This window comes from Phacochoerus africanus, chromosome 1 (assembly GCF_016906955.1).
Source record: "Phacochoerus africanus isolate WHEZ1 chromosome 1, ROS_Pafr_v1, whole genome shotgun sequence".
Taxonomy (NCBI): Eukaryota; Metazoa; Chordata; class Mammalia; order Artiodactyla; family Suidae; genus Phacochoerus; species Phacochoerus africanus.
In genome coordinates, this window is record NC_062544.1 from 74,338,745 (window position 1) to 74,362,211 (window position 23,467).

The 23,467-nt window shown below is 42.9% G+C and overlaps 1 protein-coding gene across 2 annotated transcripts in view; it reads left to right on the forward strand.

Annotated features, from left to right (window-relative positions):
- MYO10 (myosin X) overlaps positions 1-23,467 on the forward strand; it is a 240,395-nt gene that overhangs the window by 184,578 nt on the left and 32,350 nt on the right. For both annotated transcript variants that reach the window (XM_047767779.1, XM_047767788.1), the window contains 5 exons: positions 15,410-15,534; positions 15,627-15,741; positions 21,197-21,303; positions 22,117-22,350; positions 23,086-23,131. In XM_047767779.1, the coding sequence (XP_047623735.1) occupies positions 15,410-15,534; positions 15,627-15,741; positions 21,197-21,303; positions 22,117-22,350; positions 23,086-23,131 (627 nt within the window). The remainder of the gene's footprint in view (positions 1-15,409; positions 15,535-15,626; positions 15,742-21,196; positions 21,304-22,116; positions 22,351-23,085; positions 23,132-23,467) is intronic.

Below are 23,467 nucleotides of genomic sequence, written 5' to 3' on the forward strand. Positions count from 1 at the left end.
TGATGTCGCTTTGGACTGGTTATAGGTAGAGGAGCTACTGCATTGGAGGGAAGCTTTGGCAGAATCTGCAGGGATTTGGAGGTTAGAAGAAGTGGGAAGAGCCTGTTGCTCTTCTGTCCTGGTAACTGCTTTGTGATGTGGCTCAGATCACTCACATCTTTGGACACATTGAGTGAAGATGCTAGTAGCTGCCCTACCCACCTCACCAGGTGGTAGAGATGAACATGTGACATCTGGAGTGTACAGTGCTGTGCAAATGTTAGCTAATAGCATTTCCTGAGTTGCTGCCTCTCTTAGCCTTGTAGCACACATTTAATTTGATCATCAGAGGCTGATTTAATTCATGGAGTGGTTGTAGGGATTAAGAGAGCTACATGGAAAGTGCTTTAATTTGTTGGTGGAAATGTGGTCACTGTTCAGTGAGTAGGTAGCTGCTATTTTTATTATTAGTTTAACACAGCCTTTTATCATAACCCAGCCCTTTAGGTTTCTATGCATCATTTGGACTAGAAATACTATTAAATGACCTTGTTAGATAGTGTGACAGATAAACTCCCAAAGTTTCATGGAAGAAAATTAGCAGAATGAAAATTAGCAGACTAGTTAGAGTCTTCTTGTCAGTAATTAGTTTTTTTGTTTTGTTTTGTTTTTGGGTCTTTTTGCCATTTTCTTGGGCCGCTCTGCAGCATATGGAGGTTCCCAGGCTAAGGGTTGAATCGGAGCCGTAGCCACCGGCCTATGCCACAGCCACAGTAACGTGGGATCCAAGCCATGTCTGCAACCTACAGTACAGTTCACGGCAACGCCGGATCCTTAACCCACTGAGCAAGGCCAGGTATGGAACCCGCAACCTCATGGTTCCTTGTCGGATTCGTTAACCACTGAGCTATGACGGGAACTCCAGTAATTAGTTTTTGATTGATTAAAATGTCGAACTGATGCTGACACTACATAAACTGGGAGCCCAGAGAGTCTTTTCTTAGAACAAGAGCCTGTTTCACACAGAAGGCATCTCAGTAGTCGCATCTCCTTAGTGGTAGAGGTTGGATGGAGATGGAGGAGGTTATAAGGCTTCATATTGGAGCGATCACCTTCCTGTTTTCTGGCCTCCTAACCATTAGCCCTCAAAAGTGCAGGACTGCATTCACCACAAAACAAAGAGGATTGTTGGGGGGCCAGGGCTGGAGGTGTTGACAGGAAATTTTCTGGTGTGGGGACTCCAGGGTTCCACTTTATTTCCTTTCATTCAGTAAAAGCTGAATAAAGAACAGCAAAGGGTAGAAACAGCCTCAGTGTTTCTCCCTAGGGAGCTGATTAAACACCTTCTGGTAAGGATTGCTGGGCCGTTTTGAAAAAACATGGAATATCTGTGTGCCTTAACAGGGAACTCTCTAAGATCACCTTACGTGAATAGTGACGTGTCAGACATGTTTTATTTGCTTAAAAAAAAAAAAAAAAGTGGAGTTCCCGTCATGGAGCAGTGGAAACAAATCTGACTAGGAACCATGCGGTTTCGGGTTTGATCCCTGGCCTTGCTCAGTGGGTTAAGGATCTGGCATTTTTGTGAGCTGTGGTGTAGGTCACAGACACGACTTGGATCCCACGTTGCTGTGGCTGTGGCATAGGCCGGCAGCTACAGTTCCGATTAGACCCCTAGCTTGGGAACCTCCATATGCCCCGAGTACGGCCCTCAAAAGACAAAAACAAAAAGTTGATCTGTATATCCGTGTGCGCATCTGTTTATGTGAATACACACAGTGCTACATTTATACATGCATAGAATATGTCCAGAAGAAAACATAGGAAACTGGCAAGAGTGGTTTTCTCTAGGAGAGCTGTGGGGTTTTCATTGCATGTATCCTCTTATGTTTTAGATTTAAAAGAAACACCTTTGGGTGCATTATTCTTTGATTTAATGATAATGAAGAAAACAAGACTTTACTTGGGTCTCCCATTGTCTTTGACATCTGTCCTCATTTAACTCTATACTGAAAAGTGCCTTCATTCCATCTTGAGCTGAACTCTTCCCCATAGAAACACATTTCAGTTGTATCGTATAAATAATTTTAAGAAGCAGGTGGGTATTGAGCTGGAGGAGGGGGGCTTGTTCTTTAGAAACACTTTTTAAGGGCTGTTGGGACCTTGGGACTGGATCCTTTGGAGTTGAGGTCATGCCAGGATCACAGTTGGGCTTTGCTGCTGCTGTTGCTTTCATGTTTTCATGAGAGTAAATCAGCTCTAGTTGGGTAGAATTAGGGGCATTAAGGATTTCTTTCACCATCCATCCATTTATGTAATTGTTCCATTGCAGCATAAACATATAGGGGCAGCAGAGTTGTTATTCTTACCCCCCAGGAAACAACTTTATCAACTACAATACAGCGTTAATGTAGGACTCCTTTGTCCTCTAAGTCTTACACTGAAGAGGCTCCTCATCCAAAGCTACTTTAGTTGGCAAGTTCTCCCCCTTGTCCTTCCATGATGTTGTTTCATATATTTGTAATACATTTAGATTTTTTTGTGATAATCTGAGTTGTTTCCTGGGATCCTCCAAGGGTCATTCTTTTGTAAAGTTCTACAAACTTTGACAAATAACAAACATGTTATATTGTATACCCACTGTTACAGTATCTTATGTAACAGTTTCCCTAACCTGAAATTTCCCTGTGCTTTACCTCTTCACCCCTGTTCACCCCTAAGGTCCTAGGAACCACTCATCTTCTTACTATCTGTTTAGGTTTGCCTTATTCAGAATGTCATGTAATTGGAATCAAATATATGCCCATTTCAGAGAGTCTTTTTTCATTTAGCACTAGGTAGTTAATTCCTGTTTTTTTTTTGGGGGGGGTGGGGCAGGGGACTTGTCTTTAGGGCTGCACCTGCAGCACATGGAGGTTCCCAGACTAGGAGTCGAATTGTAGCTGTAGCTGCTGGCCTACGCCGTAGCCACAGCAACACAGGATCCAAGCCACTTCTGTGACCTACACCATGGCTCATGGCAACACTGGATCCTTAAACCACCGAGTGAGGCCAGAGATCAACCCTGCGTCCTCGTGGATGCTATTCGGGATTGTTAACCACTGAGCCACGATGGGAACTCCAGAACTAGGTATTTAAGATTCTTTCAAGTCTTTAGGGGCCCACGAGATCTTTTAAAAAAAAAAAAAAATTCTGAATAATATTCCATTGAATGGATGTACCACAGTTTCTTTTCCATTCACCTATTGAAAGACATGATGATTGCTTCCAGGTTTTGATGGTTATGAATAAAGCTGTTATAAACATTCATGTGTATGTTTTGGGGGTGACTATAAGTGTTCAATCAATTGCCAGAATACAGTCCACCCACTTTATCCAAAGTTTCACATCCAGGAATTCAACGAACCTCGGATCAAAAATTTCAGGGGAAAGAATTCCAGAAAGTTCCAAAAACCAAAACATGAATTTGCCATGGGCTGGCAGCTATTTACATAGCAGTTACATCGTATTCATAGCTGTTTACATAGCATTTACATTGTATTAGGTACCGTAAGTAAACTAGAGATGATTTAAAATATAGGGAGGTTGTGCGTAATTTATATTCAGGTACCACACCATTTAATGTGAGGGACTTAAGCATCCATGGATTTTGGCGTCTATGGAGAGTAGGGTCCTGGAGCCCATCCCCTGTGGGTACAGAGGGGTGGCTGCCTAGGAGTATAATTGATGGATGGCATGTGGAGATTATGTCTAGCTTTGTAAGAAACTATCTCCCAAATTGGCTCTATCATTTTGCATTCAGCGAGCTATGAATTTGAGTTCTTGTAGCTCCACATCCTTGTCAGCATTTGGTATTTTCAGTTTTCTGGGTTTAACCATTCTAATAGGTTTGTAGTGATGTGACATTGTGTTCACTGGCAGTTTCCTAAGATAACTGATGTTGAGTGTCTTTCCATATGCATTAGCCATCCCTTTGATTCTTTGATGATGTGTTTGCTCAGATCTTTTGCCTAGTTTGAAAATTGGTTGTTGTTTTTTTTTCTGTATCATCAAGTTTTAAGCGTTCTTTGTGTGTTTCGACTACAGTCTTTTTCAGCTATGTGTTTTTCAACCGTTTCCCCAGTGTGTTGCTTGTGTTTTCATTTCTCCGAGAAGTTTATTTTAATGAAACCCAGTTTACCAGTTCTCCCTTTTGTGTACTGTGCTTTTGGTATTGTTTCTAAGTCATAGCAAACAAGCAAGTACATTTGAAACAGCTATAAACAGAACCACACTTTTATTTAAATACAGTAGGATACGTGAGTACCTAGACCAGTGGTCGGCAATTTAATGAGAAATTCATAAGATTCAGCTCCTGCCCTGAAGGAATTTATACTCTAATGAGGGGTTCACATGGATATGTGCTGTGGATATTAAAAAATTTATGAGATGGGAGTTCTTTTGTGGCTCAGTGGGTTAAGGATCTGGCATTGTCACTGCAGTGGCTCGGGTTTGATCCCTGGCCTGGGAACTTTGACATGCCATGGGTGCAGCCAAAAAAGGAAAAAAAAAAATTTTTTTTTTTGTGAGAAGTAGACTCAGACATAAAAAACAAGTTTATGGTTACCAAAGGGGAAAGAGGAGGGGGATGAATTAGAAGTTTGGGATTAACAGATACATACCGCTACGTATAAAATAAACAAATGGACCGTGTGTGTGTGTGTGTGTGTGTGTGTGTGTGTGTGTATGAAACTGAATCACTTTGCTGTACACCTGAAATTAACAACATTGTAAATCAACTATAATAAAAAAAAAATACGTGACATGAGGAAGAGCATGGTCAAGAGCACAGATGGCACTAGTTGATGTTGCACCTAGAATCATTTCTTGTTGAGGAGGGAATATTGGAGAAACCCCTAAAAGATCCATGAAACTCCACAGTTAGAGACAGTGGGAGAACATTTCAGGTGCAGAAGCTGGCTTCAGCCAGAGATAAGATAGGAAGTGAAGGTTTTGGTCAAGAAAACGGTAGAATTCTCTCTAAATTGACAAAGAAGGAGCATATGTGTGGGGGTGGATTGACGGGGAAGGTAGATTGGAACCTTGGTAGAGGCCTCAGATGTGAAATTGAAGCCTTTGTTTTAATTTGGCATGTGTTGTAAATTCATGAACAGGGAAAGGTGTGCCTTAGAAAGAGTTCGTGTGTGTGTGTGTGTATATCTTATTCATGTTCAGATTTTTCCTTTCTTGTTAAGTAGTTGGGGTTTATGTGGCTCTGGGGTGAATATCACAGTTCCCACCTGTAACAGAGCTTGGATGTCCTTTTAACTCTGCTAGTCTGGGAAGGTTGTGGCTTGAAGGCTGTCCTGGGTGAGGAAGATGTTCCCACGCCCTATCATCTGACCCCCAAGACTGACTGACAGCGTTGGCCAATTGTGTAATCATGTTGCTCCCCTTCCTCACCTGGGGGTTGGGGGGTGCCACTTCTCCAGGAGGAAATTTATTTCTCCCTCCTCAAAATGTGAAACTTGGCAGGTGGCAAAGACCATGTCAGATGTGGAACAGCAGGGCGAAATGACTGGTAGAAGACAAAGAACCTTTGTGGGTAGCTTAATTGGCCTGTGTTTACTTCCTGCTCAGAGTCAGGAAAGTTCTATTGCTACTTTAGTAACCATGCTTTTGAAAACTGTTCAAAGCATGATAAACTTCTCTCCACTATTTATTAGCTGCTTTTGAGAATTTGGCGTAGCAAAGACAGCAACTCAAGATCGAGAGGCCTTGTGTCTTAATTAATTTTTTTGTTAATTAGTAAGCAGTGAGGACAGGAGTCTCATCAAGACTCAGCATAGAATTGGGAATGATTTTTTTTTTGGGGGGGGGTCTTTTTAGGGCTGCACCCACAGCACATGGAAGTTCCCAGGCTAGGAGTAGAATCAAAGCTATAGCTACTGGCCTATACCACAGCCACAGCAATGCGGGATCTGAGCCATGTCTGCAGCCTACACCACAGCTCTCAGCAACGCCAGATCCTTAACCCACTGAGCGAGGCCAGGGATCAAACCTGAATCCTCATGGATGCTAGCTAGGTGGGTTTGTTACCGCTGAGCCATGACAGGAACTCCTGGGAATGATATTTTATGAGTGTAACATAATCAACTTTGGGTAAATTTGTCTGTAATTTTTTACTTAATTAACAGAGGGTTATCCTTCTGAAGATTTGTTTGCTTGTTTGTGTTTAAAGTTGAATTAGGGTAGAGGCATATCCTATAGTCATAATTCAAATACACGTACCTGACATGTTAAGTCCTCTCTGTAATGCTCTTGTCTTTCTTCTCACCCCACAATGCTTAATTAGCAAAATGAAGAATCGTGTGGTGGTTTTACCCAAGAATCAACTTATTTTACCTTTCATAGGACTCTGGGGACAAATCCTCCTGAATAAGGACTGTGTAATAAGTCCCTCCATTGCAGAGCTCACATAATATGTGAATAAAGTTGACAGTGTTGCCCAGCAGAAAAAGGTCAGGAGCCATTAAAAAAAAAAAAAAAAGAGCACAATAAGAAAAAGTAGAACTCTTTCATATTAATTAATTTTAGATGTTATACCACTCACTTTGAGACGCAATCTACCAGTGTTGGTTGAGGGGTAAATCTTGTAAGAAAGAAAGTTAAGGAGTTCCATGGTGGTGCAGTGGGTTCAGGATTCAGTGTTGTCACTGCTGTGGCACAGGTTCGATCCCTGGCTCGAGAACTCTTGTGTGCCATGGGCTTGGCCAAAAAAAAAAAAAAGTGAAAAAAAATTTTAGAAGTTTCTGTCGTGGCTCAACGTTAAAGGACCCAACTAGTATCCACGAGGACACCAGTTCCACCCCGGGCCCCATTCAGTGGGTTAAGGATCCGGCGTTGCTGTGAACTGTGGTGTAGGTCTGGTGTTGCTGTGGCTGTGGTATAGGCTGGCGGCTACAGTTCTGATTCAGCCCCCAGCCTGGAAACTTCATATGCTGCCGGTGCTACCCTAAAAAGACCAAAAAAAAAAAAAAATTTAATAGGCTATTAAAATAGGGCAGTAGGTGTTGGCATAATGCCCAGATCCCATGTCTCTGCTCTGAGGGCCCTGTTGCCAGGCCCAGTGTTCGCTGCCATGTTGCGTACCAAGCAGATTAGAACCAAAGAGCCCATGTTTGTTGGGTCAGAGCAGGGACCAGGTTTGCTCTGGTGCATCCCACACAATTACTTCTGTGGTTTCTTGGTCCCTGGAAGGTTCTTAATCAATACACGTGCCTGATTAAAATAGTTAACATTTACTGCTCTCGCATCTCTAAGACACTGTGATTCTATCATGTGGTTTGTTTGTAGACTTTGAATAAATTAAGCATCTCCTAAAAAGGGAGGGAAGGACCTGTTCTGGAAATGCATTGTAGCCTGTGTTCAGAAGCACTCGCAACATTATCAAGCTGTATTTATTATTAGAGCAAAAGCAGTATGCTCTAATGTTAGATATGTTGTCCTGTGCCACACTCACCCCAAGGGATCCAGCGGGGTGTCCACTGTTGTGTACTCTTTAATCACCTGTCCTTGGTAGGTAGGGAGCCAGGGAGGATGGAAGGGGAGGAGGGTGGAGCTGCAATGAGTGGGGTCAAAGAATGTTAGAATTGTCAGTTCTCTGAGGCTGAGACCCAGAGTAATGGAGTTGTCAGCCTTTCATTGTCTGTGTTAATGGGCCCAGTGGCTGGAGATGGATTTGCTCAGTTTCCAAAAGGTTTCTTCTGTTCACTAGTCATTTCCATGTCTAGATGTTCAACTGAACTCGCAGTGTAGTGAACCAGTTTCCGCTCTACATGGCCACGGCTCTTAGAATTGTGACTTCCATATCACTCGTATTTACACCAGGTCAGCACCTGATAGGTTATCCCTAAGGCCCCTCCTTAATTTTAAAGCCTGCAGAAAATGTCTCTTTGGGCCCTGAAGACCAAGTGCTTCTGGAAATGCTATGATATAGGGCACATTCTCCTAGATTCCATCATCATCTTTTCCCTAAAGACATTTTCAGTTCACTCCTTTGAGAATTACATTCTATGGAAATATGCCCCTGATTTTAGAATGTTATCAGTAGGAAAATAGGGTTTGGTGTGTACAAGTTTGGTTCACATACTAGTTTGGGAAAATGCAAAGCTCTTTGAGCTTTAATTGTTTGATTTCAACAAATATTAAAACTGGTTGGAGCAGGCCATCTAGCCTTGCTCATTTCCAGTTTCCTCCTCTACGAATGGAATAGTATTTCTCATCTAACCCACCCCATTGGGTTTCTGTGTTCAGTGCTGTCTGAGTTGAAAGACTGCTGTGGGTTCCCCACACGCATAAGTAAGAGGACTTGGTCTCTGCAAGGCGGCTAAACAAGTACTGGAAATTCTGTGTGTATAATCATCAGTAATTCTTTGAGTGTGGAATAACAGAATTCTTTTTAAAACAATTATAAATGTTTTCAAGATTATGCATTTTATGGTTGCTTTCTTAGACTGTAAAAATAATATATGCTCCTTAATGGAGACTTGGTTGATTAACATCTATGAAGTGTGATTCAAAAATGAAGGCAAAATAAAATACCTGGTTAACAGTAGTTACCACTGAGAATTAAATTTAACTTTGAGCTTCCTGTCAGCCAAGGCAAAAGGGAACACACTGCCTTTTCTACCATGTGTCTCTTTTAATCATTATATTTATTTCCTGTTTATTGTATCTTGCCTTAATTCCTCTTTGGCCCAAGGTGTGTAAGCAAATTACAGTGCTTACAGTGGTCATTGATTTATGAATGTAGAGTCAAATAGAGCATGTCATTTCTTCTAGAGAGAATAGTTTTCTTTCTTCATATCAAAATAAGGAAAAGTTGATCTCATAGATCCATGTTAAGTGATAGTACATAGCAGTGGCTGATGGCAGAGTGAAATAAGAGTCAGTTTTGGCCTGACTTCTTTGTTCTTTATCCAGCTTATTCTCCACAGAGTGACAGAGTGTGTGTGTTGTCTTCAGGAAACTCCAAGACCTGGAGAGGTTAATACCTTAGCAGTAGTGCTGCATCTCCCCTGCACCCCCTGACTGGGTTTCTTGTAGATGGAGTGCCTAATCAGTGTGTGTGACTTTTTGCCATCAAAGGAATGAGAAGGTCTTTCTTCCTGCAGTCCTTGCTGTTCCCCATCAAACCCCAGGGCTGGCTGCATTCCCACCCCACCCCACCTCCCTGGGCTCATCCCAAGGCTCCTTGGTTGGTTTCTGAGAGCTCTCAAGTGCTGAAAAGCATTAGAACCCCAAGGATCCATTAACTTTATTTTCTTTAATTAAATAGGCACAGCTTGAATGTCCCCTTGCCATGGACAGGTGGCTATTTCCAAATCTGCTGTCACACTTCTTATGGTCTCTGCAATATTTATGAAATTATAGAAGGCTAGGGAGTGTTCAGGGTAATCAGATGCCTTGGGCATAAATGCATTTTTATTTTCTAATTTGTTGTAAAGCACCTTCCCTGTCCTCAGTCCCTGTTTGTCAGCACCTCTGTTGCCCTTTATTAGGATGTTTTAGTTGCAGAAGCTTGGGCTTGCTCCTAATTGATTTTTGTGGAGGGTTTAGCATGCTGTGTTATCAGTCAATTTATTTTGTCTCAGCATCTGAAATTGTATTTTTTTTTTCAGATTGTAAGTGAAAAAGTTTAATTTTTTTTTTTTGCAGAATTGAATTACCTGAAGCTAAATATATGTAATCCTGTCTCCAGGACGCAAGCTTTCTCTTGCATCCACCCCCTTTTTTCCATTTTATTTTATTTTATTAATTTTATGGAAGCACCCATGACATATGGAAGTTCCCTGGCCGGGGATCAAATCAGAGCTACAGCTGCCACCTGTGCCATAGTTGTGACAATACTGGATCCTTTAACCCACTACACTGGGCCAGGGATCGAACCCACCCCCCTGCAGCAACCTGAGCCGCTTCAGTTGGACTTTTAACCCACTGTGCCACAGCGGGAACTCCCTCCTTTCTGTCCGCCCCCGCCCCCTCCTCGCCTTTTTTTTTTTTTTTTTTTTTTTGAAGTGCCACAGCTGCAGCATATGGAAGTTCCCAGGCCAGGGGACCAATCAGAGCTGCAGCTGCTGGCCTACACCACAGCCACAGCAACACAGAATGAGTGGCGTCTGCGACCTACACCACGGCTCATGGCAACACCAGATCCTTAACCCACTGAGCGAGGCCAGGGATTGAACCCGCATGCTCATGGATGCTAGTCGGCTTCATTAACCACTGAGCCATGACAGGAACTCCTCTTTCTGTCCATTTTAAATGTGCCTGGGTAAGTCTGGCTTTTATAGTACTTTTTTTTTTTTTTAAACTTTATTGAGATAGAAATCACTTACCATACAATTAACTCATTTAAAGTATGAAATTCAGTGGTTTTCCATATATTCACAGATATGTGCAATCATTATCACAAATACTTTTAGAACCTTTTCATCACCTCGAAAAGAAATCCCCTTAGCTCTTGGCTGCCTATCCTCTGTCTCCCCACCCCCTCCACCAGCCCTAAGCAGCCGCCACTCTGCTTTCTGTCCCTGTAGACTTCCTGTCCTGGACGTGTCCTAGGAATGGAATCATGTAGCATGTGGTCTTTTGTAACTGGTTTCTTTCCCTTAGTAGGATGTTCTCAAGGCTCATCTGTATTGTAGCATGCCTCCTCACTTCAATTTTTTAATGGCCAATGATATTCCATTGTATGGATGTGGAACATTTTTTTCAACTCACTCATCAGTTGATGGGACATTTGAGTTGTTTCTACTTTATAAAGCACCAAGAACCCTTCAGCAGCTTCTCCGCTGGTCTCTCTGCTTCTCTGCCCCCATTTCTATCCTATTGCATGCAGGACCTTTAGAAACTGGTATCTGACCTTTTTTTTTTTTTTTTTTGTCTTTTTGCCTTTTCTAGGGCTGCACGTGCAGCATATGGAGGTTCCCAGGTTAGGGGTCTAATCGGAGCTATAGCTGCTGGCCTACACCAGAGCCACAGCAACGTGGGATTGGAGCCGTGTCTGTGACCTACATCGCAGCTCATGGCAATGCCGAATCCTTAACCCACTGAGAAAGGCCAGGGATGGAACCTGCAACCTCACGGTTCCTAGTCTGATTTGTTAACCACTGTGCCATGATGGGAACTCCTCTTTTTAATTTTTAAAAATACTATTTTTAAATGTCTTCAAAGAAATATATCCATGTAGAAGCTTTTCAAATTTTATAGATGTGATAATTTTCTTCTTTTGATGCAGTCTAATTTTCCCCCCTTTTTTCTTAGCCGTCTCTTCTTCCCACCACCCAGAGCAGTGCCCCTCACTGGTTAACAATAACAGCTTATTGTGTGTCCTCTTGTCCTTTTCTGCATGTGCATATCTAGGTGTGTATATTCACACATGTACATAAATAGATCAGGTGGTTTTTTGACAAGGCCATTGTTTGTTTTACAACAGTGAGATTGTAATACATCCTTTTCTCATCTGTTTTTCTCACCTTGCATAAGATCTGAGTTAATTAGTGCATCTTTATTTTTTTAATTTTTTTATTGAAGTATAGTTGATTAACAGTGTTATTTCTGCTAAACAGTGAGGTGACTCAGTTACATATATGTGTGTGTGTATATATACTTTTTTATATACTTTTACATTATGGTTTATCAGAGGCTATTGAATATAGTTCCCTGTGCTCTACAGTTGTTGAGTTCATCTTTAATTTGGTCCTATTTTTTAATGGCCTCCTAACATGTCATGATGTGCATGATATCGAAATATACCCAGCCATTCCTCTGGTCTTGTTTCCAGTTTGTGTTGCCAGCCTGATCTTCTTCAGCACAGGTCTGACCCGCAGGGGGCTCCTGATCCCGAAAACAGTGGCATCAGACTTGAGGGCAGCATCCATCATCAGCCCAAGCCCCTCCCCTCCTCCCTGTTCTTTCCCAGGCTAACCACTAAACATGCCGAGTTCTTTCCCCCTTTTGGCTCTGGTCTGTGCTGTGCTCTCCATAGAATGTCCCTTCGCTCTTGCCATGATAGTAGTTGTGGGAGCCCAAACTAGAGGTCAGCCCTGGGTTCAAGTTCATGTGCCACCCATACCTCCTCAGGAGTTTTCTTTCTCTTGTGTTCCCAAAGAACATAACTTTAATGTTGAGTATGGCTTTATATTGGACTGTCTACTATAGAAGTAGTGATATTTGCCATACCTGTCACCCTCTTAAATTTCAGGGTTCTTGGAAACAGAATCAACCCTGTGAAGCTAACTATGCATGTGGGGTTAGCCAAGGGTATAAAGGAAATCTCTGTACCTTCTTCTCAGTTTCACTAACAACCTGGAACTGCTCTTTAAAAAACAGTAAAGTCTTAAGGAAAAAACCCTTGGAGTCAGTAAAAAGATGAGCAGTTGTTAGGGATTGCAAAGAGAGAGGGATGGGTGAAGCACCGGTTTTTTTAGGGCAGCAAAACCACTCTGGCTGGTGCTCTGACAGTGGACACCTATCATTACACAGTCATCAAAACCCGTAGGATATACAACACCAAGAGTGAACCCAGATATCAGCTATAGACTTGGGGCGACCAGGATGTGTCCTTGTAGGTTCGTCAATTGTAGTTAATGTGCCCCTCTGTTGAGGGCTGTTGATTGAAGACAGAAAAGAATCCAGCCCCCACCTTTGTGTTTCCCCTGAGCACAAATCACAAAACCTGGCGCACAGTAGGTGTTTAATCATTTAATATTCAGTCAGTGGATCAGGACCCGGCTCCCTGGACTGTAATTGCCCTGGTTGATGGCTCTTCCCAAATTCTCCCTGTCTGTGGGCCATCCAGACATCACAGTTAGGACACTGCAGGCAGTCTTTGAAGATGGGGGAGGGGAGTGAAATGGGGGGGACAACTCCAGTTCTGGAAAACTCGTTACCACTGCCGACTGGAGTGTGTTAGGGAAGTTTTGAAAGGCCACATGCTTTTCAGCTGTGAATTGTCCACCTTCCAGCTGTGTCGTCTTTGGACATTAAATTCGCCAGGAAGAAAAGGAAGTTAAAACTAAAAAGAAACCCACCAATGGAAATACAGGTCTGTTCCCCTTGTGATTGCCCTGTGGGTTGCCCGGGGCGACAATCTGCCTATAGATCCCCCTCACCCTGGTTAAATTTCTGTGAAGGGACAGAAACACAGTCACAAAGGGAGCCTGGAAAGAGTGGCCCCTCCTGGTGGCTCCCTCCCTGGGCTGTATGAAATCCTACAACCACACCACACTAATTAGCCCCGAGAATGGAAGGGGTTGTCATGGCGACCGAGCACTTTTTAAAGCACAGGAATGGTGTTCATTATTGTTCAGTGTCTTTAGCTGTGGCGAAAAGGTCAGTGTGGCAGTTGTTTTCCATATGAATTTTGGCCTGAGAGCCTAACCAAAAGTGGAATGTTTCTCGGAGGGACTGGAAGATGGTAAGTGTGGCCGGACTTTGTGGATGGGGTGTCCTTTTCGTAATTTTTTTTTTTTTAGAGTGTTTTAATAACTAGTGCCTAACTGAGGAATTGTGTGTGGACTTTGTTAGATAGAGATTGAAAGAAAGGAAGCAAGGAAAAACAGTCTGGGTCAGGAATGGTGAAAGTTGGAGAGGAATTGAGAGTAAGTGTTTTTCATTTAAAAAGTCTATGAGCATCAGGTGATTAAATATGAAATTGGTAGGTTTCTCTGCTTATGGATTCAAGAGAGTTAACTAAGTCTGATGCTTTATTCAGTGTTTTTCTATTAGCTCTCCATTAGTCTTTGTGATTGCTGCTGTTCACCATTACACTCCCAAATAAATCTAACAGGAGCATTTTAACCAAATACTTCAGAACAATTGCCTCTCTCCGTTTTTTAATCCAAAGATGAGGTAAAGGAGTAAGCAAAGCTCATTTTTTCAAATTTTTATGTTTTTCTTTCTTGTCTAAGGATGTTTGAAATAATCAAAACTAGAAATCAGTCAGCCACAGTTCTCTGGATATTTGCCCTAATTTATTGGCTAGATTCGAGTAGAATACTGCTGAGTAGAGACAATTTGACCACAGTGTTTGTAAGAAATTAAATACGAGCAAAGTCATCCTGCTGGAGATGGTGGCAGCTGTTCCATCAAACGCTTCGAGGGAGATTTGCAGAGCATTCTTCAAGTTTATTTTTTGCTAGTTTGGAAAGCATACAGAATAACTTGGCTTTCTGCCTGATTTTGTTAATGACTGGCTTATTTTTAAGGCTTACAAATTTAAGCCACTTTCCATTTTCGTTCTCGTGCTTTTTAACAGTGTACTTAGGTCCTATGGTGCTATTTCCCCATCATTTTATACATAGTTGTGTAGGATATAAAATACAGGTGAATTAAAAGGAATGGGGTATTTGGATTAAAAAACAAATCACTGCCCCAAAATCCGTAAGTGGGAAATGGCCTACTTTGGGGCTTTACCCTGAAAGGCCATTGTCCTGTAAGCCATGCCAGTTTGTTTGGCAACTGAACAGATAAGAGAATGTGGTTTAGAATGTTAAGTCTTGGTTTTGATTTCCTGTCTTTCATTGGTATGTTCTGGGATTGATTTAGTGATCACAGCAGGGAACTCTTGATAAATGGGGTTTTTGACAAGAAATTGAGAAAATTAAAATTCTTTTCTTTTTCTTTTCACTTTTCTCCACTTGCGAGCTCTCCTTTTCCTCCCCAGCCCCTAACCGCTCCCCCCCAGCCCTCACTGGGTCACTGCCTTCTTCAGCTAAAAAAGGCCTGGAAATTGAATTTTAAAAAGCAAATAAAGTGGTATTTGTCTGATTTTTTTTTTTTTTTTTTGCTTCCCTGTGGCATATGGAGTTCCTGTGCCAGGGATCAGATTGGAGCCACAGCTGAGACGTACACCGCAGCTTTGGCAACGCCAGATCCTTTAACGCACTGTGCCAGGCCAGGGATCGAACCTGAAACCTGTCGCTGCAAGAGGTGCTGCCAATCCCATGGTGCCACAGTGGGAACTCCATGGATGACATTTTAGATGCTCTGGCAAACACAGCATTAAAAATGGGGTGGGTTTATGATATTCATAAAATAACCAGAAATTTGAACCTGGATGTTAATTAATACCAAGGAATTGTTGGTCTCTTTTAAGATAATGATAGTCGTGTTGTGATTATGTTTTATATTGATACTGATAAATCTGTGAGAGAGATGGTGTGCTATCTGGGACTTCAAAAAAAAAAAAATCCCAGGGCGGGGAGTAAATGAGTTGACTCAAGGAGGGGGCAGGATTGACACAGGGTGCTGGTTGTTACAGCTAGGCTGTGGGTACATGCGGTGGGGTTCGTTTTCTCTTGTGTAATTCTGTGTGTGCGTAGACCAGTGGTGCAGGGAGGGGGTGGGTGTCATCTGTATCTTCTCCCTTCTTGGCATGTTTCAGATGCCCGACCAGTTTGACCAGGCAGTCGTGGTCAACCAGCTGCGGTACTCGGGGATGCTGGAGACAGTGCGGATCCGGAAGGCTGGCTATGCCGTCCGGAGACCCTTCCAGGATTTTTACAAAAGGCAAGACAGAGCTGAAGAGAGCCTCGTTGTTTCCATTGGGATTGGGAAGGGGGCTGTAGCTGAAGGTGATGCTGGGCGTCCTTATGTTGCAGGTATAAGGTGCTACTGAGGAACGTGGCTCTGCCCGAAGATGTGCGTGGGAAGTGCACCGCCCTGCTGCAGCTCTATGACTCCTCCAGCAGCGAGTGGCAGCTGGGGAAGACAAAGGTAAAATTTCAGAGAAAGAACGCCTGTCCCATCAGCCCCTGAGAGGTGTTAGAGTTCCGTGCTCTGTGTTGACTGCAAGCCAATTATTTTTTGGCATTGAGAAGACACGCGTGGTATTGTGCCCGCCATAGTCTTGGTCCTCCCAACATGAATCTTTTATTTGAAGTCCCTTTTCAGGGACTCTTTTCTTGGAGACATATTGAAGCATCCTATCCCAAGCGCATGTGCTTTCCTTGAGTCACTCAAAAAATGTGGGCGTGGTGGACAAGCTGGTGCCAGGAAAGTGCTGGGCAGCCTCCAGTGGCTCAGTGAGACTGCAGACCTTTTGCTTCGTTCTGTGGGCTAGAAGGAAGTCACAGTTTCCACCCACGCTAGCAGGATTAAACAAGAGAGTAACTCATGGAGGGTGGGAGGTCACCTTGGGGTGTGTCCTCACAGGTTGACAGGTCTCTCTACTTGAAATTCTCCCCGCTCCTTGTTTAACTAACTCACCCTTCAAGTCTCTGCTTAGAGGTAGACTTGGACTGGAATCCTTTTTAACATCCTTTATTTCACCCTGCATCAAAAACTCACCCCTCAACTGGGTTAAGCCGCTCTCCTCAGTCATGTACATCTTTCTGCTTTCTATACGATTATAACATTTAACATGCTCTCCACTGTCTTAGCCTTGCCTGGTGACTTGTGAGCAATCAGCCAACAGAAAATGTAGTTGTTTGTTCTACACAGTACACACAGTAGCTCAATCAACATTTGTTAAGTGCTAAAAAAAAAGCTGTAAGGGGATGGCACAAGATTATTGTACGATAGTCACTCAAGGAAAATTTTCTAAATAAGTTGGTTTGGGGAGTTCCTGTTGTAGCTCAGTGGGAATGAACCGGACTAGCATCCATGAGGACGAGGCAATCCCTGGCCTTACTCAGTGGGTTAAGGTTCTGGCATTGCCATGAGCTGTGGTATAGATCACAGACACAGCTTGGATCTGGTGTTGCTAGGGTGTGAGCTGGCAGCTATAGCTCTGATTCTACCCCTAGCCTAGGAACTTGATATGCTGCAGGTGTGGCCCTAAAAAGGCAAAAAAAAAAAAAAGAAAGAAAGAAGTTGGTTTAAATGGAACTCTTGGAGTTCCCGTCGTGGCGCAGTGGTTAACGAATCCGACTAGGAACCATGAGGTTGCGAGTTTGGTCCCTGCCCTTGCTCAGTGGGTTAACCTGTGGTGTAGGTTGCAGACGCGGCTCGGATCCTGCGTTGCTGTGGCTGTGGCGTAAGCTGGTGGCTACAGCTCCGATTCGCCCCCTAGCCTGGGAACCTCCGTATGCCACGGGAGTGGCCCAAGAAATGGCAAAAAGACAAAAATAAATAAATAAATAAATGGAACTCTTGGCCACACAGTGTGATTTGCTCTGATTTTTTTAATTGAAGAGATATTCTCTATAAACTAACATTTAATATAAACTAATATTTAATATATAGCCATAAATGGTATCTAATATCTAATAATAATACCTAATATAAACTAGATATCTAACTATAAAATAAATGAATATCCTCCTCCTGTCTCACTGCCTTAGACAATGGAGTGGCATCAAAGATTATTGACTCACCCAGCCAATACCAATCTCTTTTCTGAGCTCTGAAGAACCAGTCCAGCTTCACTCCCAGTTTACGTTGTGGATGGTAGGCCCAGAAAGGCTTGGAACTGGATATAGCCCAGAGTACAGAAACATAAAGACATGGGCGTTGCCCCAGTTTACTAAATTGCTGGGAGATAAGACCCATACAACTGATAAATTATGCAGTGTGAACTGTTTAAGGAGTAAAGACACAGCTTCTCCAGGAGAGAGCTCACTGTGAATTGCAAAGAACAGAGAAATAACAGAAAAGGAAATCTTGAAAGAGGAGTTACGTTTTAATTGGTTAACAGGTTGGAAGAAGAAATAGGATAGGAATGTAGCATTTCACATAAATATTAGGAAGTGAATGTAAACATGAGGGCATTTGAAATGCCTCCGCTAAATAGCTTTGACCTTGACCAACTATGAACTTAATTATACTCTTGATTATACACTAGCGGTGTTGTCACCAGAAGTCTTTGCGTTTACAACCTTGAACCTCTAAGGAACATCTGGATCTTCTGGTAGATGTGGGCAAGGTTGTAGTCAGCAAATTAAGCTTGCCGCCAGGTCTGAATTCACTGACCTAACTATGGCACATCTAGTCCATGGAAGACAAGAAGTCATATTTTCGGGGAAGATCCTGATGTATTTCCCCTCTGAAAAGCTGAACTTAGAGGAGTGAGGTGAGCAGCGGTAACCCTTTTTTTCCTGGTTTGGACTTTTCCCTCTGCCTCCTGACTCTAGCTCGTTCACTGTTCTGATTACCTGCCTAGATTACATGGCCAGACCTTATTTCCTCTCTTCTGTGGCAATAAAGCCTGCTTTATTTGTTTTTTTTGTTTGTTTTTGTTTGTCTTTTTAGGGGCGCACTCCTAGCATATGGAAACTCCCAGGCTAGGGGTTGAATCGGAGCTGCAGCTGCAGACCTACACCACAGCCACAGCAATGAGGGATCAAAGCTGCGTCTGTGACCTACGCCACAGGTCACGGCAACACCAGATCCTTAACCCACTGAGCAAGGACTGGGATCAGCCCTCAACCTCATGGATACTAGTCGGGTTCATAAACCACTAAGTCACAATGGGAACTCCTGCAAGAGGTATTTTAAAAAGACATCTTATTAGAGTAATCCATAGACCTTTGAGCTATCTAAGATAAAGATGAAAAAAAGTCACATGATGTTGTTCTTTTTGGATACTGAGTCAAATTTGGCCGAGCAACCCCTGGCATGGACACTGCCTCTCCCTAAGCTGCTTGATGGTGCCCAGCAAGGCCAGTACCTCCGGTCAAAGGAGCTTGGCTGTGCTAACCTGATCTTGGCCGCGTCCCGGGAACATGGGGACATGGCAACAGACACCACAGGGCTGGGAGAACTGGCATCACTTCCCATGTGCCATGGCCTAAATACAGCCTGAATGTTCTTAATGAAGCCAACTCAGGACTCTCAAGCATTTGACTCCCTTTGTCTGTCCTTCAGGTTATGGAAAGAGAATCTACACTCTAGAGCTACTTCTAGATGTGGAAGCAGATCTAATAGGCAGAGCAGAGAGTTTTCTTTGATGGGCATGGAACTAAACCAGGCATTTCTGATTTCAACCAAGACAGTCTTTAGGCTTCTGATAAGGTGTGAAATGTTCTTTCATTCATAAAGCTTCCTGTTTATTCATCTGATAAATATATTGCTCATTAGAATCCACTCTTTTGTTTCATTATGTCACCACCACCACTCTTTTTCAAAATTTGAGGTGCTAACTAGAGCAAAAGCATTTAGAGTAAGATCCTTAATATATATATAAAAAAAAAATCATCTCTCTTTGAAGTCCAGTCTTGAAAATGGCTTCTGACCCATGGTTTTGACAGAGATTCCTATTTCTAAACACTTCTTGTCTTTTCTTTTTTTTTTTTTTTAGGGGCTACACCCTAAGCATGTGGAGGTTCCCAGGCTAGGAGTCAAATCAGAGCTGCAGCTGCTGGCCTACACCACAGCCACAGCAACATGGGATCTGAACCACGTCTGCAACCTACACCACAGCTTATGGCAATGCTGGAACCCCTACCCACTGAGCGAGGCCAGGGATTGAACCCGCATCCTCATAGATATTAGTCGGATTCGTTTCTGCTGCACCACAATGGGAACTCATCTTTTTATCATTATCAAACAAACAAGCTTTATGCATATAGCTTCTGGTTTTTACATTAAAATTTTTCCTTTTTTTTAAACTAAAGATGAAGGATCTTTATGCATCTACGGAGCATATTAATTACAATTATAAGAAGAAAATTCTATGAAAAGCTTTTCTGGGAGAATTATTTGTGGGAGACTTTTACAAATGCTCTGGAACCCACAGCAGAAGGAGGTGAGGCTTCCTGTGAGTCACAAGATGGTAGGATTCTTTATTTGCTTTTTTGCCCAAATGTCTTGGAAGAGACAGAGCAGAGAGTCTGGAAAAATGTGCCATCAAGAGAAGAACATAATGCATCATCATAGACTAGACTGACTCACAGGAGCATAAATCAAGAAATTATGAGTGAGCGGGTGTATCATTTAAATCCCTTCCCCCCACCAGTGCCTCCAGCTGGCTATTAACAAAAAAGCATGAAAATATTTGGCCTTATTTTTTTTTAGGCAATAATTTAAGACTTCTTATGCACACATCAGTTGGAAGTTAACAAAATTAAGAGTTACTGTGATGGAAGGAGGGTGTCAATAGGTTCATACCTTTTCAAATGTTAGAGATTCTGATACAAAGTCCCAGTTACCAGATGCACTTACCTTATATGAGTGACACTTGTAGGATGGAGGTGCTCAAGAGGTAGCTTCAATAATTTAATTCTAATTTCAGACAGTTTATAGAATTACTTTCTTAATGTCAGTTGTTGCATGTGCACTATTTTTGAAGCCAGGATGCTTTGATCATAATCACCTGACAGGCATGAAGAGAATTTCCATATAATGGCAAAGTAGCATTCTGCACGTCTTGGATTTTTCCCCCTCTCCCTTTCTTCTTTTCTTTCCTTTCCTTTTCTCTTCTTTCTTTCTCTTTCTCTCTTAAGTCTGTCTGTCTTTGTCTCTTTTTGTTATTGTTGTTGTTGTCTTTTTAGGGCTACAGCCACAGCATATGGAGGTTCCCAGGCTAGGGGTCTAATCATAGCTGTTGCTGCCAGCCACAGCCACACCAGATCTGAGCCATGTCTGCAACGTACATCACAGCTCACAGCAACGCCGGATCCTTAACCCACTGAGCGAGGCCAGGAATGGAACCCACAACTTTATGGTTCCTAGTAGGATTCGTTTCTGCTGTGCCACAATGAGAACTCCTCCCTCCCTCCCTCCCTTCCTTCCTTCCTTCCTTTCTTTCCTTTCTCTCTCTATCTCCCTCTCTCTTTTCTTTCTCTCTCTTTTCTTTCTTTTATGTAAGGAATCTCTCTGCCTCTTGTTACTTAATGTCATACTGGTGCTGGTCCCTGAACTGTTTGTCCCAGCCCACAATGAGATAAGTGTTTATAAACTTTGATGGCAGTTTCACAGTCATTTTATGCCAGTTGAACTCTTACTTACAGAGAAAATGGGACTTTTATATCTCATTTTGTTTTTTTCTTCCCAGTAATTCTTACTATGTTTTGTAAAGGCCTTAGTCCATAAGACATGGGAGTTTAAAAAAAAAAAAAAAAAAACCCAAGAAGAAGTTTGAGAAGCCCTGTGCTGGACAGCGTGGCTGTTTGTGTTTGGACCAAGTTGGAGAGAGAAAACCCCTTACCTCCTGAGCAGATTTCTGATTCGAGGGTGCCTTCCGTGTACTGGCCACGTTCTGTAATGTGACATGTCACTCCCTCTTGGGCAGGTCTTCCTTCGAGAATCCTTGGAGCAGAAACTGGAGAAGCGGCGGGAGGAGGAGGTGACGCGGGCGGCCATGGTGATCCGGGCCCATGTCTTGGGCTACTTAGCCAGGTAAGAAGTGTCTGGAGTGAGGCAGGCCCTCCCAGTGTGTGTCACCGGGTCTTGGCAGAGGCGGGGGTTGCTTTCATTTAAATAAACTTGGGTAGGCTCAGGTCAGAACCAGGCTAAAATAGTGCTGCCAGTGCCTAGTTACCTTGACTTGAGCAGGAAGTCAGAAAAGGGGCTCCTGATGGCTTGGGGCACTGGGCTGAGACATTGAGATTTGTTAACCTAGTTCCTCTGGGTGGCATACTGAAGCCATACTGACAGCTGCCTGTTGACTTTGGTGTCGTCCATTGGGTCCAAAGCAACCTCCTCTGCAGCATTTGCTGAATGAGGCAGGTTCTTTTTCCATGTGCTTGAGTCCTGTCCACCTCTGTGGACCACTGGGCCACTCAAACCCCTACACCTTACAGTAGGTTACATTTTCTCAAGTACAAAGCCCTTCCACTGTGTCGAATCCTTTTCTTTTTTCCTCATTAGAACAGGAGAACACATCACATCTCTTGATTCTGTTGACAACCCAACTTCCTGCCAGGACTTCTCGCAGTCAGTATTAGGAGTGATGTTTTATTTAGCCAGCAAGATGGTAGGGTCTTGCTTTCGTATTGTTTGTTATTCTTCTTCTATTTTCCTTCTGCTTCGTTTTGCCCAAAAGGGCCTCCTTGTTGGCTCCCTGTAATGAGCCTCCGTAATGAGCATAATCAGCCCCAAACGAGGCCCTAATCTCTTGTCTCGTAGCATTAATGTAAACGCGTCTGAAAAGCTGGAAGCCTCATTACTGCCACAGTTATTTGGTTGTGCTGCTTCTGTTTTCATTTTCAGAAAGCAGTACAGGAAGGTCCTTGATTGTGTAGTGATAATACAGAAGAATTACAGAGCTTTCCTGCTAAGGAGGAGATTCTTGCACCTGAAGAAAGCAGCCGTGGTTTTCCAGAAGCAACTCCGAGGTCAGATTGCCAGGAAAGTTTACAGACACCTGCTGGCGGAGAAACGGGCGGAGGAGGAAAAGAGGAAACGGGAGGAGGAAGAAAAGAGGAGACGGGAGGAGGAGGAAAGGTATGGTACTTTTCTTGCTTGGGTGAGACAGACACGTGAACTTATTTACAAAGCAGAAACAGACTCACAGATCTTGAAAGCAAACTTAACAGTTACCAAAGGGGAAACATGGGGGAAGGGATAAATTAGGAGTTTGAGACTAACATACACACACTTCTCTATGTAAAATAGACAACTAATAAAAGCCTACTGTATAGGACAGAGAGGTCTGCTCAACATTGTTTGATAACCTATATGGAAAAAGAATAGGTATATGTATCTGTATAACTGATTCACTTTGCTGTATACCTGAAAGTAACATGAAATTGTAAACCAAGTATATGCCAATAAAGCTTAAAAAATTTTTTTAATGAATTTTAAAATAATTTGAAAAAAAAAAAAGAAACAGATAGGAGGACTCCTTTGACATCTCATGCTCAGTACCCAGCCTTGCAGTAGGAATTCCCGGTGGATGGGGCAGAACCTACTATTTGAAACAATAATAACTCTTGGTGGCTCAGATAAAATTCTTCGGCAGCAGTGAAGATCCAGTGTGTGTATGTTTTCATTCATGCACAGAATAAGCTTCTTGCCAAAGAAAGAGAATATACCCATCTGTCATGCTTTTTAGGTTGTCTTTAGCAAAGGCTTTCTTAAAAGTTAGCCTCTGAAAAGTGGTTCTAGGATTTTTTTTGTTCTTGCATTTATTTTGACTGTATTTATTTATTTATGTATGTATGTATTTACTATTTTTAGAGAAAGAGAGAGAGCACAAAGAGAAGCTGAGCTCCGTGCCCAACAGGTAAAGAGTGCCATGACCACGTGGCATCTGTGTGTCACCTTCCCACTCCAGACACTTTGACCCAAGGATGTGAAACTAAAATAAAGATGTAGGGAAAAGGATTCAAGACTAAAATAAAAAGATAGGGAGAGGAGTTCCCATTGTGGCTCATCAGGGTTCAAGGACAGCTCCTGCCGCTCCTTCATGCATGATGTGGGTTCAATCCCTGCCCCCTCTCAGTGGGTTAAGCATCCAGTGTTGCCGCATGCCGCAGCATAGGTCACAGATGCGGTTTGGATCCACTGTTACTGTGACTGGTGTAGGCTGGCAGCTGCAGCTCTAATTCAACCCCTAGCC